This window comes from Hyla sarda, chromosome 5 (assembly GCF_029499605.1).
Source record: "Hyla sarda isolate aHylSar1 chromosome 5, aHylSar1.hap1, whole genome shotgun sequence".
In the NCBI taxonomy this organism is placed as follows: Eukaryota; Metazoa; Chordata; class Amphibia; order Anura; family Hylidae; genus Hyla; species Hyla sarda.
Window position 1 is genome coordinate 87,872,193 of NC_079193.1, and position 17,157 is coordinate 87,889,349.

The 17,157-nt window shown below is 40.8% G+C and overlaps 1 protein-coding gene across 8 annotated transcripts in view; it reads left to right on the forward strand.

The window, feature by feature from the left end:
* The window catches only part of CREB5 (cAMP responsive element binding protein 5), a 616,745-nt gene that overhangs the window by 261,028 nt on the left and 338,560 nt on the right, over positions 1–17,157 (forward strand). For all 8 annotated transcript variants that reach the window (XM_056519876.1, XM_056519873.1, XM_056519872.1 and 5 more), the window contains exon 5: positions 6,344–6,513. In XM_056519876.1, the coding sequence (XP_056375851.1) occupies positions 6,344–6,513 (170 nt within the window). The remainder of the gene's footprint in view (positions 1–6,343; positions 6,514–17,157) is intronic.

Here is a 17,157-nt window from a genome sequence, read left to right on the forward strand (position 1 = left end):
GAACCTCTCCCTATTTCCCTCTACAAACACTGCCATTTCCAAGGGTTTTTAGGTGGAAATAGAGAGTTTTCTGTGTGGGGCCACCCTTTTAGGATGAGTAACACTTGCCAAGAAGGGAATTAATAGGGCGAGAGTAGGGCCTCACAGGGGAAGTGTTTACTCCCACCTGCTACAATGGACAATACGTTGTTCCCTTCCACCTTTTCGAGGAAAGTGTTACTCGTCTTAAAAAATGCGGCCCCACACACCGAAACCAATCCCTATTTCCACCTAAAAACCCTGGGAAATGGCAGTGTAAGGTGGTGGAAATAGGGAGAGGTTCTTGTGTGGGGCTGCCCTTTTTAGGGCGGGTAACACTTGCCAAGAAGGGAATTAATATTACAAGAGTAGGGCCTTACAGGGGAAGTTTTTACCCCCACCGGTTACAATGGACCATATGTTGTTCCCTTCCACCTTTTAGAGGTCTTTGTATCACATCAAAACTTGGTGGTGTAGGTGGCCATAGTGTTTGTTTTTGCACTCCTTTCCTTAAATATTTTATCCTAAGCATATTATTAAAAGTTAAGTTTTATGTAATGAATTCTCATGCTGCCGCCAACACCAGGCTGTGTCATTCAGCCACTCTATGTTCTCCTCATGCTGCCACCACCTCCACGCTGTGTCACTCAGCCACTATATGGTCTCCTAATGCTTCCGCCACCTCCAGGCTGTGTCATTCAGCCACTATATGGTCTCCTCATGCTGCCGCTGCCACCACCTCCACGCTGCGTCATTCAGCCACTATATGGTCTCCTCATGCTGCCGCCACCTCCACGCTGTGTCAGTTAGCCACTATATGGTCTCCTCATGCTTCTGCCACCTCCAGTCTGTGTCAGTCATCCACTAAATGCTGCCACCAACTCCAGGCTGTGTCATTCAGCCACTATATGTTCTCCTCTTGCTGCCGCAATCTCCAGGGTGTGACATTCAGCTACTATATGCTAACGCCAACTCCAGGCTGTGTCATTCAGCTACTCTGTAGTCTCCTCATGCTGCCGCCAACTCCAGGCTGTGTCATTCAGCCACTATATGTTCTCCTCTTGCTGCCGCAATGTCCAGGGTGTGACATTCAGCTACTATATGCTAACGCCAACTCCAGGCTGTGTCATTCAGCTACTCTGTGGTCTCCTCATGCTGCCACCAACTCCAGGCTGTGTCATTCAGCCACTATATGTTCTCCTCATGCTGCCGCCACCTCAAGGCTGTGTCATTCAGCCACTATATGTTCTCCTCTTGCTGCCGCAATCTCCAGGGTGTGACATTCAGCTACTATATGCTAATGCCAACTCCAGGCTGTGTCATTCAGCTACTATGTGGTCTCCTCATGCTGCCGCCAACTCCAGGCTGTGTCATTCAGCCACTATATGTTCTCCTCATGCTGCCGCCACCTCAAGGCTGTGTCATTCAGCCACTATATGTTCTTCTCATGCTACCATTACCTCCATGCTGTGTCATTCAGCAACTATATGGTCTCCTCATGCTTACGCCACCTCCAAGCTGTGTCATTCAGCCACTATATGTTCTTCTCATGCTGCCGCTAACTCCAGGCTGTGTCATTCAGCCACTATGTGGTCTCCGCATGATGCCGCAAACTCCGGGCTGTGTCATTCAGCCACTATATGGTCTCCTCATGCTGCCGCCACCTCTACGATGTGTCGTTCAGGCACTATATGGTCTCCTCATGCTGCTGCCACCTCCACGCTGTGTCATTCAGCAACTGTATGGTCTCCTCATACTGATGTCACCTCCAGGCTCTGTCATTGTGCCACTCTCCGACAGTGATTCTAATAGCGACGCTTCTGATCTGCATGTCATACTGAATAACAGTATTATTTAACTAACCCAGCACACACCCTATGCGTGTTACAACAAGGCAAAGTGTTCTACGCCCCTATTGAGGCTCTCTGTAGGCCAGAAATAGCCGTTTTTAATAGCAATTTGCCGCAAATAAATTCGGACCTAAACAAATTGTTTTGGAAAATTCAGCTAATTGTCCGAATCAAATTTTTCAAAAATCCACTCATCTCTACTCATAATTCTATTTTAATACAGTATTGCAACATGCTAGCCAAACCCTCAACAGGCTGCAATGCACATCACGACCACTGGGTGGCCACTCGCAGACCTAATGTAAAGTGATCCCTTAACTTACAATGTCAATATTTTCAACATACAATGGTCTTTTCTGGACCATTGTAACTTGAAACCAGACTCACAATACAATGCCACAGACAGTGCAGATCTGTGAAACATGTCAATGGGTGAAAGAACTGACCAATCCGAATGGGCATTTTACTGGTAAAACACCTGTATTTCTGAAGTGCATGAACTGACTGGCTGTCTGGTAGTGCCTCCCAACAGTACAGGGAGGTATTACATGTTTTGTACTACTCTTTACCTGTGCCAGGGATAGCTGCTCCTTTAGACATCAGGTGAGGGCGGCTCCATTATACTTTTTTGGGACATTGTGTGTACTGTACAGGACCCTAAGGAAGCTCCTGTCCTCTTCATAGACAGTGATTTACAGCTCCCAGTAGTTCTTTCTTACTTTTATATATAAGGACTTTTCTATTTTTGGATGACATTTTGAGACTTCAGAACCAACTACCAGGTTTTCATGGAGTTATAGTCTCTACATACAATGGTTTCAACATACAACGGTCATCCTGAAACCGATTAATATTGTAACCTATGGGCCAATTCTATGTATAGCATATACATCTTCTGACACAATTAACACGTTAACTACCATGGGCGTGTATACACATCCAGGCACGTTCACGCACCAGGACGAGTATACATGTCACGACCAAAGTAAACTTCGGTCCCGGCAGTTTAACCCTTACATCCACGGTCGGAAGTGACTGCGGGCTGTAAGTGTTTTGACAGAGGGAGGGAGCTCCCTGTCTTCCCTTCAGCACCCCGCAGCACGATCGCGGGGTGCTGTGAGTGATCACCAGTGGGCGGGGACCTGCCGCACTGTCGGGACCGAAGTAAACTTCGTCAGTTTAACCCTTACAGCCATGGTCGGAAGCGACCACGAGCTGTAACGAGTATTGACAGAGGGAGGGGGCTCCCTCTGTCTCTCTCCTGTAGCACCCCACAACGATCGCAGGGTGCTTCTAGTTACCTGGGTCTTTACCTGGTCTTTACAAGGACCCCAGGTCTGCCCCGGTTATTGCCTGTCAGGACGTGCCAGAGGCAGCATATAACTGCAATGCTTTGGAATACTAAATATTCCAAAGCATTAAAAAAAAAAGTGTAAAACATTTTTACAAAAAAGTGTAAAAAAAATAAATAATGAAAAATAAAACTAAATAATGAAAAATAAAAATGCATAATTTGTAGGATCACATGGCACACATCCGCAGCATATTACATGCTGCGGATGCCCGCCAGCAGTCACAATAATGGGCTCCCTGCTGCGGCTGGGTAGCTTTGTGTATCCACTCATAGCGGAGGATTTCCCGCCGGCAGTCATGAGCGGACGCACTGAGCTACCCAGCTGCAGCAATGATCTCACCCTTGTGACTGCCGGGGGCATCTTTGTTGTGAAATATGCTGCGGATGCGCTCTATGTGACCCTACACTGCACCCTGTTCATACTGCGTTTCAGTAGTATGTTACAGGTATCCGTCAGCATCATGGCAAAAAAAGGTGCTGAAATATACTGTAGAAGCTCCATTCATTTCTGAATGAGACTGCTACAGTATACATTGGCATCCCTTTTTTGACATGATAACGGACACCTATACTGCAGAGATGCAGTATGAATGGGGACTATCACCCAGCCCCCCCCCCCTCCCTTCCAACAAATAAACAATTTTATATATATTTTTTTTTTCTTCTAACGCCCAGTGATGGATATATTCGCCATGAGTGGGTACTTGTTCCCACAACATGACTGATATATCCAATAGGAACTCTAACTGTCACAGACAGCCACGCGTCACTTCTAGCCGACCAAGGACCGATCAGAGCGGTCCCTGGTCCAGCCAATACACTTGTAGGGGTGCGGTATTGTTCTGACAGCTCCGATCCTTTGCATGCATGGAATGGGGTCTATAATTCATATAATGATGCCCTGAAAGCCAACTGGGGTTCTACCAGGCAGTCAGGCAACCAGATATGGCTTAAGTAGGGGTACTTCCCAGCCCAGGATGAACAGCGTGATAAAATATGGGGCGCATTTCCTCCATTTCAAAAGCGACTTACCAAAATGATGTCCCACAAATAAAGAATTTGTGGAAAAAAAGCTAATGGATTTTTTTTCCACTGACTTTGAAATAATTCTAGCCACACAATAAGGGCTCAACGTACTCACTTTTGCCCTAGGTTAATACTTTAGGGGGCGTAGTTTTGAAAATGGGGTCACTGCTAAAACCCTTTGCAGGCACGAAGTGCGACCTATAATTTGTATAATGATATCCTGAAAGCCAAATGGTGCTCCTCTCCTTTTGGGTCCCACCATGTGGCCATGCAACCAAATATGGCCTAAGGGGGGTATTACCGAACACGGGGCGAACAGCGTAATAAAATGTGGGAAGCATTTTTACTTTTCAGATGCAATTTACAAAAAAAATGTCCCACAAATGATGCATTTGTGGAAAAAAAAGAAAATTTTTATTTTTCCACTGACTTTGTAACCATTCCAGCCACACAAAAAGGACTCAAAGTACTCACTTTTGGTCCAGGTGAATACTTTAGGGTGTAGTTTCCAAAATGGGGTCACTTGTGTGGGTTCTGTATGGTTCCGGCAGCTAAAACCCTTTGTAGGCATAAAGTGTGGCCTATAATCTAAACGGCCTAAAATGATGCCCTGAAAGCCAAATGGCACTCCTCTCCTTCTGGGTCCTACCACGCGGCCAAGGAACCAAATATGGCTTAAGCAAGGGAATTTCCAAACATGGGTCAAGCAGCTCAATAAAATGTAGGGTGCATTTCTTTCAATATCAGAAGCTATGTACAAAAAATATGTCCCACAAATTATGCATTTGTGAAAAAAAGCAAATTTTTAATTTTTGACACTGACTTTGTAATAATTCCTGCCAAAAACCTATGGAGTGAAAATACTCACTGTACCCCCTAGCAAATACTTTGAGGGGTCTAGTTTTTAAAATGGGTTCATTTGGAGGGAGGGGGGTTCCTGTGTTCCACCACCTTCAAGTTTCTGCAAACCTTGCATAGCACATAAAAAAAAAGATGTACTTTTCAAATTTTCTAAATTTTCTAAATTTCAAGTTAAATTGTTAGGCTTCTAATTCATTTAAAATGTTAATTAAAAACAAAAGAAATGCTTTCAAAATAAAGTAGACATCTGAAAGTGTAAGTTTCATAAACTATTTGGTCAGAAATAAATATATGCAACCTATTAGTGTTAAAATGGCACAAAATCTTTATTTTTTTTTATTTCATGATTTTTTGCATTGTAAAAAAAAACTACAAATGATATCGACTTACTTTTACTATGTACATAAAGGACAACTTGTGACAAAAACAAAAAAACAATGTTGGAATTATCGTGATTGGCAAAACGTTACCAGAGTTATTCTCTAATAAAGTCAGACATCCCCGATTTGAAAAAACATGCCCGGTCTTTAAGGGGCGTACATACCAAATTGTCTTGGTCCTTAAGGGTTTAATTCAAAATCATAAAAAAGTTAAGCAAGGAAACATTTGAACAGTAAATGTCCCTAAATAAAATTTGTTATTGAGCCCTTAAATCCATTATGGACTGTAGAAACATTTCATGATAACCAAAAATCTTTAAAAAAGTCAAGAGGTGAAGAATAGTTTGCTATGTATCTCATGAGGAAGTTAGAAATAAGGTTGTCATGTAAATAAACATTTACAAAAAATTTTTCAAAACTTCATATGTGGTTTTCATAGTCAATTAACATTGGGTTAACTTTGGTAGGAGATAAAATAATTAGGTTTTATAAGCAGGTGCCCAGCCATCTTGTCCTCCATCCCAAATTCCAAATGAACCTATTAGTATGTTTTTGGAGTTTCCAATGTCTGGTCAAGAGCTCTTAAGAGTACCTGGTAGCCCTGATAGTACTTAACAGTCTATATTGCAAACAGTTAAATAAAAATTAGAAAAAGGTATTACAACACATCTAGAGATGTATGATATGGTGGGGAGAATGAACATCTTCCTTGTGTAAATTACTCCTGCCCATGACAAAAAAGGTTAGCAAAGTGGATGATTCGAAGTCAATTATTTTTTCTGGTTAAAAAATTGATAAACAAAAGAGTAATGTTATGCTTAGTAATGTTATGTGTTTTTTTTTTCTTTTTGCAGAATATCACACTACATAACTCTGTTGGAGGCATGGCAGGACCTGCATCACACCAGCTATCAAATACAAGACTGCCAAACCATGATACCAGCGTTGTAATACAACAGGCAATGCCATCTCCCCAGTCCAGCTCAGTCATCACACAAGCACCTTCTACAAATCGCCAGATTGGGTAGGATGACAAATCAAATTTTATTTCATAGATGTGTTACAGTTTTTCTATGCTTCTATATTTATAATAAACATACGGAATGTTTGTCACTGTAATGGACAAGAATTGAGGCATATCGTTTGCCATATTTCTTCTAGTTCCCTTTTACATGTGATAAATGAACTTGCATTGAGCAAGATGTGTGTCATCTATTGAGCATGTGCGTAAAGATGTTTGACCTTTATTGGATTTCCTTTTAGCCAAAAACGGTGCATACTGAAAAGAATGTTCTGTACCATCATTTTATTGTTTCAATGTCAAAATATGAGCTTTTGAATTGTTTCCAACCATGTAGCTTTTACATAAAATGGCTTAGGAAATGTTGCTTGAACTCTTGCTTGTTTATAAAGAAAAATATTTAGTGGTATCTTTCAAACTTTAATATAGATGCTTAGGGCTGCAAAGGACACATCTCCACTTGTAACATTATGTAGGCACCCTTAGTTGCATGCAGTATTCTTTTTATTTTGGTATATTTTGGTTAATTGGTTAAATTGTAAACTAAATATTCATAACTTCAAGATGTGTGATGGATTATTGGTTATAGAGCGTTTTTATTATATTAGTGTTGCAACCCTGTACTATGTACTCCTTTACAGCTTTTGCTATACTAAAGCACCTTCAGAAGATGCATCTGATTTTGGTAGAACCTTATGCACCACAAAGAAAAATGAAAGGGTACCTATTGTCACATGAAACATTTAACACAGTGTAGTGATGTGCCAAAGCTTTTGGTTAATTTGTATCCAGATGCTAAGGCCCCCCTTTAGTTTCTGAAATGAAGGGGCAGAATGTGCAGTGTACAGACATACAGTATATACTAGTGCATGGCTCTTCAAAAAGAGCAGAGGAAGCTGATCAAACTCTAAAGGCTGGAACATTCAGCAGAGCATTTCTCACCCTTTATTTCAGTGATTGTAATTGGACAACCACTGTTCAACACTTATGACATGTCAAATGTTTTATGTTCACCCTCGAGTATATCAGATACGTAAAGAGCTTACAAATATATGTAGAAAAAGGTCAGTGGTCCACTACACTATATAGACTACATAGACTACATACACTATATACACTACATAGAATAAAACACCATATATAGTGAGTGCCAACTTACTTAATGTAGTGGTGCCGGAATTGGCACAGCTTTATATGTTCCCATAAACATTAATGCGAAGTTGGTCAAGCCTCAAGACTCGACAACCGTCTAATGTGTATGAGGCATCCTGACTCTCCCCTGACAGATGATGCCCAACAAGAGAAGGACCATGCATCTTTGATTTCAACTGAGTGACCCTTTTGTTTTGGAGAAGATAAGGCTTACTCCACTTTTCTTTGTATGTAGGACACATGAATTAGGTGACCCTTCATATATGGAGTGAAAGGTAAAGCTAGCTGAATGATAAATCGACTGACAGCTATTTAAGGTACATGGGCAACTTTAGATAAACTGGATGATAAACTGACCAATCTAGGGTCCAAAAGCCTAAAAGTAGGAGCCTTTAGGTATGCAAAATGTTACGGATATAGCACTAGACTGAAAGGTGAGAGAAAATGGACAGACTATACAGGTGGCGCTGAAAATCAATCTTTAGTTCCCAACAGGGCCATATCGCGTAGAAATATACCTCCAAAAAAGGCTCTATGACAGATGCTGCTGATGGTCTCTAAAAGAAGAATGTGTTGTGGAAAAAGTCTGCTTGAGAAAGGCCAGACTGAGCTGGTCGAAACATTGTTTTTACTAAAGACCCTGTTAATGGAATAAACCTCACGTTTTGTCACTACTTGGGTGCTTCGGTGAGATTTCTTTTATGTTTTGTGGTAAAAGTAGATACTAAGTACAGATAGTATGGAAAAATAGCTTGTATGACCGAGTCTGTTGATGATCTCCAAAATAAAGTTCTGTAGCAAATTTAAAGTCAAAGTGGCTTCACATAGATGATAGCTTAGGGTGCCTTGATTCCACCCCTTTTTGCTGTTTCTTGATACTCCCTCCTGTTCCTGAGATAGGTGAGTTTATAGTTTGTATGACAATTCGGGAAATTGTTAGATGGGCATATACTTAATTTTAATATTGGGAGTGAATTTAGGAGATGGGTGGAATTATACAGTCAGGGGAGGGGAGGGGTATGGCTAATACACACCTCTCAATGTAAAATCCTGTGACTGTATATCACCCCTACCACCTGATATTCACTCCCATTATTAAAACTAAGTTCACGCCCATCTGATTGATTCCCTGAATTGCTAGACAGATTATAAATAGTGTTGCTCACGAATATTCGCAATGCAAATTTAATTCGTGAATATCGTATATTCGCGAATTTGCAAATATTTGCGAATATAGCACTATATATTCGCAATTACGAATATTCGTTATTTTTTTTTTTATTCATTTTTATTTCTTCACAGTACACATCACAGTGATCATCCCTCTCTGCTTCCAGCTTGTGTGGTGTAAAGAAAGCTCTAATACTACTGTGTTAGACTAGCGTGCACATTTTTGCATATGCGAAAATTAGCATATGCAAATTTTCGCATATTTGAATTTTCGCATATGCTAATGTTTGTATATGCTAATTTTCCCATATGCAAATTTTTGCATATGCGAATCTTTGCATATGCGAAAATATGCTGCAAATATTACGAATATGCAAATTTAGCTAATATATCACGAATATTCGTCAATATATTCGCGAAATTTCGCGAATTCGAATATGGCCTATGCCGCTCAACACTAATTATAAACTATAAATCCCTCAGGAACGAAAGGGTGTATCAAGAAACTGTAAAAAGGTGTGTAATCATGGCATCCTATGCAATTTAATGACCCTAACATCTATTTTTTGAGGAGTTGGCTACAGGTTCTTTTTCATAAAGATATGACACATTAAATCCTTTTCTTTCTTGCAATTAATATTTGTCACAAGACTTTCTTCTTTAAGGAGTCATCAGCAATCTCGGTCATATAAAAAAATTTCCATGGTATCTTTCTATTTCTCCCATTTTAACCCCTTAAGGACTGAGCCCTTTTTCACCTTAAGGACTCGGCCATTTTTTGCAAATCTGACCACTGTCACTTTAAACATTAATAACTCTGGAATGCTTTTAGTTATCATTCTGATTCCGAGATTGTTTTTTCATGACATATTCTACTTTAACTTAGTGGTAAAAATTTTTGGTAACTTGCATCCTTTCTTGGTGAAAAATCCCAAAATTTGATGAAAAATTGGAAACTAACTTTGAAGCTCTCTGCTTGTAAGGAAAATGGATATTCCAAATATTTTTTTTTTATTTACATATACAATATGTCTACTTTATATTTGCATCATAAAATTGATGAGTTTTTACTTTTGGAAGACACCAGAGGGCTTCAAAGTTCAGCAGCAATTTTCCAATTTTTCACAAAATTTTGAAACTCTCTTTTTTTCAGGGACCAGTTCAGGTTTGAAGTGGATTTGAAGGGTCTTCATATTAGAAATACCCCATAAATGACCCCATTATAAAAGTTTTTTACTTTTTATTTTATTTTTTGTTAGTGTAGTATAGTGTTTTTAGGGTACAGTCGCACGGGCGGGGGTTCACAGTAGTTTCTCGCTGGCAGTTTGAGCTGTTGCAGAAAATTTGCTGCAGCTCAAACTTGCAGCCCGATACTTACTGTAAGCCTCCGCCCATGTGAGTGTACCCTGTACATTCACATTGGGGGGGACATCCAGCTGTTGCAAAACTACAACTCCCCGCATGCGCTGACAGACTGTACATGCTGAGAGTTTTAGTTTTGCAACAGCTGTAGGCACACTGGTTATGTATCACAGGTTTCAAAACCAGTGTGCCTCCAGCTGTTGCAAAACTACAACTCCCAGCATGTACGGTGGATGGTGTAAGGTGACTGCTGGGAGTTGTAGTTTGCAACAGCTGGAGGCACACCGGTCGTGAAACACTGAGTTAGGTAAAAAAAAACCTCTAAGTTTCACAACCAGTGTGCCTTCAGCTGTTGCAAAACTACAACTCTCAGCAGTCACCGACAGCCAACGGGCATGCTGGGAGTTGTAGTTATGCAACCAGCAGATGCACCACTACAACTCCCAGCATGCACTTTAGCTGTTTGTGCTAGCTGGGAGTTGTAGTTATACAACAGCTGAAGGTACACTTTTCCATAGAAAAAATGTGCCTCCAGCTGTTGCAAAACCATAAGTCCCAGCATGCCCATAAGGGAATGCTGGGAGTTGTGGTGGTCTGCCTCCTGCTGTTGCATAACTACAGCTCCCAGCATGCCCTTTTTGCATGCTGGGAGCTGTTGCTAAGCAACAGCAGGAGGCTGTAACTCACCTCCTGCTGCTGCTCCATCGCAGGCTGTCCCTCGCCGCCGCCGTCGCTCCTGGGGCCCCGATCCCAACATGGACGCCGGGGATCAGGGTCCCCAGCACCCGGGGTCGTCTTCCCGCACCCGCTCACGCCCTCCGGAAGAGGGGCGGAGCGGGTGCGGGAGTGACACCCGCAGCAGGCGCCCTGATTGGTCGGCCGGTAATCCGGCCGACGAATCAGGGCGATCGTGAGGTGGCACCAGTGCCACCTCACCCCTGCAGGCTCTGGCTGTTCGGGGCCGTCAGAGACGGCCCCGAACAGCCAGTAATTCCGGGTCACTGGAGACCCGATTGACCCGGAATCGCCGCAGATCGCTAGACTGAATTGTCCAGCGATCTGCGGCGATCGCCGACATGGGGGGGCATAATGACCCCCCTGGGCGATATGCCGGGATGCCTGCTGAACGATTTCAGCAGGCATCCGGCTCCGGTCCCCAACCGGCTAGCGGTGAGGACCGGAATTCCCACGGGCGTATGGATACGCCCTGCGTCCTTAAGGACTCGGAATGCAGGGTGTATCCATACGCCCTGCGTCCTTAAGAGGTTAATCACATTACTTACTTCTTTGATCTTGCACCTATTGGTCATATTATCAATAAAAACTTATTAGTTGTGAAACAATCCAGAACTGTAGAATCTATGTTCATTTGGCATCTTCGGAGATATTTGCTTATTGCTGTCTTCTGATGGGTCACGTCAGCCCTGGGTCTACTAGGCTATAAATGTTTTTCCTTTATGATAATTTACCCTTATACAATTGTAGGAATATTTTATGTACGGCTTATTGCCATCTTCATACATTTCATATATTATTTCCATGTAAGGAGACAGGTGTTCAGGCAAGAAGGTACTGATGGGTATCAAAGTGTTTCTTGATAGCATCTGAACATATGATGTCAAAATTTCCTTTATTTTCCCTCACCCTGTCTGAGCTGTTACAAACAGGATTATGAATCTGCGAGACTTATGAGTTTTCCTATTTGCCATAGGAGGATAAGCAAAAATAAAAAATGTGAGCCTTTTGAAAATGTATGCCTCGAACAGTTGTAACATGAGCATGAAAGGCAAAAGAACTTGGACGGACTCGCTTTCATTTCCATTCCCTCCCAAAACACATTAAAACCAAAACATTTGGGAATAAGTAGTATACTAATTTCAAATGTGAATTTCTTAGTGGTCTCCAGAGAATGGATCTTTTAACATACATTTCATATTAAGGATTGCACATTACACTTTGTATAGCGCCATATTGTAGTAATATTCTGATTTTATCACGGCCTCAAATATTTAAGTGTCAAAGTATGGCCAAGCCACCTGCAAATGTTTGAGATGGCTTCTTTCCAATCCAAACAGCCAACAGTAATGAAAGTCTTCTTTCAGGCTACGCGCTGAGCTCTGCTCCAGCAGGAGGCTGGGATCCACCTGTGCCCACGCAGAGCTCCATTCGTTGGGGAGTGGTGAAGTGTTCACAGATGGGGCTCTCCTGGGAATCCTGTCGTCTCTCTGCTCCACCTTCCTCCTGAAATTCTCCTCATTTGTGTAACTGTCCACACACATTCACTATTCAAGCATCTTTTCATTGATTCTTCGCTTTAGTAACCATACACTGTATAAAATCCATGAATCCTGGAAAATACCATAATATTAAGGAAAATTATGGGTAGGATTAGCTGGAAGCAACGCCTCTCTAAAATAAAACCTCAGGGCATTATAAAGCCACATACAGAGAGTAAAAAAAAGTTAAACTGCAGGCTGAAAGCTATGAAAAGTCATTGCTTAGTTTAATAAGGTGTTTTCTTGTCAAAATGTGAAAAGCCTGCGAATAAATCAAATCCAAAACAAATGGAAGCCTAGTCACACTTTGCAAAATACATCAGCAAGATTGGCATGATTCACATGCAGCATGAGCAAAATGGTTTTATATGCCTTTTCTCTATACTTATGTATGTGTGTGTGTTTTACAGGAGTACTTTTATGTGATCCTATTCTGGGCAGCTAAATTCTGAAAAACCTATGCAACATGGGCACATGCCTAGGGCTGCCTAATTTGGGGGGGGGGGGGCAAAAGTGAAATAGACTTATGTTCATTTTAAAGGGGTACTCCGCCCCTAGAAATCTTATCCCCTATCCAAAGGATAGGGGATAAGATGTCAGAACGCCGCGGTGCCGCTGCTGGGGAGTTCACTCTGCACGTAATGACGCGCAATACAGGGGCCGGAGCATCGTTACATCACGGCTCCGCCCCTCATGACGTCACGGCCCGCTCTTTCAATAGAAGTCTATGGGAGGGGGCGTGGCGGTCGCCACGCCCCCTGCCATAGACTTGCATTAAGGGGACGGGCCGTGATGTCACGAGGGGCGGAGCCATGACGTCACGCGGCTCCGTCCCCTGTATCGCCTGTCATTACCCACAGATTGAACTCGCTCTGTGCTGTTATGATAGCGCAGTGCCGCAGCGGGGATCCCGGGGCTCCCCAGTAGCGGGGGATAAGATGTCTAGGGGCGGAGTACCCCTTTAATTACTTTCTTGTTTTTCTAAATAATGGATGCTAATTTTTTTAAGGGAGTTTTCAGGAGTAAACATATTTTCACAGGTTTTATTTATAATATAAAGATTAGCCCCTCTTCCCGGTTTTGGTTTTGTCTTAGGCTATCGGCACACTGTGAGGGAGATTTATCAAACTTTGTACAAACGAAACATGAAGCAGTTGCCCATAGAAAATAATCAAAAAAACTATCTTCCCATGTTTTTTGTCAATTTTGTTGTTGTTGGTAAAACGTGATATGATTTTTCTCTATTGAGCTCAATTAGAAAGCGTCTCCTAGAGCTCCTGGGATTAAGGTTAAGATTAGAGAAATTGTTATTTATTGAAAAAAAGCATTTTGCCTTTGTCTCCAGACTAGGGACACAGTATAGAGAACCTTCTAAAGTGGTTATTCACCTTTTATTTATTTTTTGTCCAAGTAGCTTGAAAATTCTGTCTATACAGTATTCCATGATAAACAGAGTCCACCACTTTAATGCCACTTACTATGCCACCTATGTAAAAGGCAAAATTTGCCCGCTTTCCTTCGTCCATTCGTCTCTGTTGGCTAGTTACCAAGACCAAGATGGACCACTCAACTGCCAGAGGTTCTAGAAACTTCCTGCTTCACGAGTAGCATACCAGATTCTTTTTAACATGTAAATCACACATATAATTTACAGTATATACAAGGGGACCTTGCTTGGGAGCCTGGCCATTACTGTGCTTGTTGTTTTGTTGCTAAATGAAACATTTAATGGCAATTCCTGCAGATTTCACCTTTGCAATGTTAATATAATCAGCTGGTATGAATTCATTGCTTCCCATCATGTACGATGTGCTAAACCCTCCCCATGGAAAGCAACTAAAAGCTGTAGTCTTAAAATATATATTTAGGAATAATAATAATAAATGAAGAAAAATAGATGTAGACAGACATTGAATAAAAAGAAGCTAAATAGTAATTACGTAGAGGAGAGTCTTGTTAAGCCACATTTCAGAAAGAAGAAGAAATCCCCTAATTATATTCTAAGCCTCTGCTGTCTAGTCAGTGCAGCCAATTTATGTCTACACATTTGTCTTAGTAGAAAAATTTTACACTCTCTTCTCTGGCTTACGAGGTCTGCAAAGAAGAAAAACAGATGTAACTTTTATTGATTTTATGAGTTTTTTTGATTTGGAGTCAGTCATTTTTGTTGATAGAAATCTGTCTTTCATATTAGAGGGCTTTCATTACTCGTCGAGTATTAATAAAAAGGTGAAGGTTTATCTGCCCTCTGTGAAGCTCATTTAGCGACTAAGTGATTGTGAACTATGTATTTATTTTATTGTAAATGTTACTAGTATACTATAATTATGATTAGTAACAGCCATCATGTAGGTAGCAATAGTAATATTAGTGGCAAAAAATGCAATAATACCGATGTCCGCAATGGCAATTTTTATCCCAGTTATTAATAGAGCAAAGAAAAGGAGTAGTTTGTTTTTTGTTGCTTTTTTTTTTTTGTTATTACAAGAATGGCAATAGAGACGGTTTGCACCTTAAATTTGTTTTCCCACTTTAGTAAATGATGGCATAGCCCAAGAATATGTTATTATGTACTTTTGAGTCACTAAGTAAAGATAAGCATATAAAGGGGCTATACAGGGGACATCATTTTTTTCTATATAGTGTTGTAAAAAGCAAAAATAAGTCATACTCATCTCCTCCGATTACCCACAGCTCCCAGTATAATGCAAGACAGCCCCCACTCGTTGCTGTTTCTACCTGCTTCTGAATCAAACTGCCTCAGCAGAAACTGCCTGCTCAGCCAATGAGTGGTGTCCCGCAGTGGTGTCAGTGATCAGCAGTTCCTGCTGAGACAGTTTGTTTTCTGTCCCTGCAAAACCCTTGTAAAGTTGTCCGAACCCCCTAAATTTGGTGGGATTGACCTAATATTTAATGTGTATGGGGAGAAAATGGTTATTTATGTTGGAGATCAACATGCCTGATCCATTTGTTCTCAGAGACTTCCAAAGGTGTCTAGCAGCAGTTTTCCCTCCTATCTCTATTTCTAATACATGCATGCCTTGCCAAGCCAAAGGTGTATGGGGGGAGGGGTCAGTGGAAATAGCTGGAAGCTGAAGAAATGTTCGACCAACAGCTGTCTAAAGGTGCCTATACAACATTGACTAAAGTTGAACAAATCCACCATGTTGGATGAATTGTCTAAAGTGTAAGGTGGCCTCCATCCCTCCACTGACAAATGATGCAGATAGAGAAAAGGGTGGGGCATGTTTTTTGGCATTTGTCTGGCTGTGGCTTGCCCCTCCCCTCTCCATAGAGTAAATATGAACATTTATTTACTTATGTATTGTAAGAATCAAAGGGGGGGGGGGGTCTACTTTTAGTCATAGGACCCTTGTTTTATTGCATATCCTGTCATAAATATCTGTGGTTGGAAAAAATGCCTAAATGCAGTTGTTCAGTATGAGGACTCTTCATGTCAATAGCCCTATCTCTGCTTCTTGGATACCTGTTAGTATATCTCAGGGGGGGGGGGGGGGGAGGAGGATTGTAATAAATGATTGGTTTGGGTGTTTTATGACGAATATAGTATTTAAATTTTTTTATGCTTTACACTTTTACAATAGTTGTACAACTTTACTTTTTAGTTAACTTGTATTATAATAATTAATCTTCTAAGTTAATGTGGTCCACTAATATTTTGGTAACTGACACCCAGACTAGTACAGTCATTGATTTATAAAGGGCAGTCATAGATAAATAAGCATCTATTACAGTCTGTAGATCTTTGCATTTATGTGAAAGATGATGTTATAGTTTTACTTTGCAGTGCCTTGTTGCTTTTGCTTTATTTTGCATTTCTATTAGCCACCCGGTGTATGTCATGTAATCAAATCAGGTTTTTATAAGTTCCAAGCACTAAAGCTTACATTTTGTTATTGCACCAAACCATCAAGTGCTATTTTCATATGAGCATTAACTGCAGATACGGGGCATGGTGCAGGTCAGCAGCAAGATGAGGCTTTTAAATACATGGAGATGTGAATGCCGTTCCTATATTTGTTCAATAACATACAATTGTGTGGCCATACTGGCACGGTTAGTTCATGAATTATTGTAATTCTTCTAGTATGTTATTTTTAATGCTTGAGTAATAAAACATCTGTATAACCATTGAATTAGTTACTGGACTTTAATCATTGGTTCATTTTTTAAAAACAAGGTTACATATAATCTGCATAAACAGTTTAGTTATATTACAAATACATTGTTTTACATCTAGTTATAGTATATATTATAACCCATTTTCCACTATTTTCTTTGCATTGATCTCTAGACAGAAAAATGTGCACATTGCGTTGACTGCCTGAACATTATCTGCTTGTTTAGTGCCTGGTCTTTTTTTCTATCCTAGAAGTTTAGTTTTTATCCCAGATTGTGTCTTGTTTGTGTGGAACAACATATGAATGTTGGCATATTTAAGCCATATCAGGGGCTATATATTCCTATTTAAGATATATATATATATATATATATATATATATATATATATATATATATATAATTAATTGGCAGTATATCTTTCACCCACTTCTCTAGATTGTTGGGTATATGCAAGTTGTACATACTGTATTAATTTGTTTTTGTTTAGGAAATACAATATATGTGAGCATAACCCCCTTCATCTTTTGGTAGTTTGGAAAGCAGA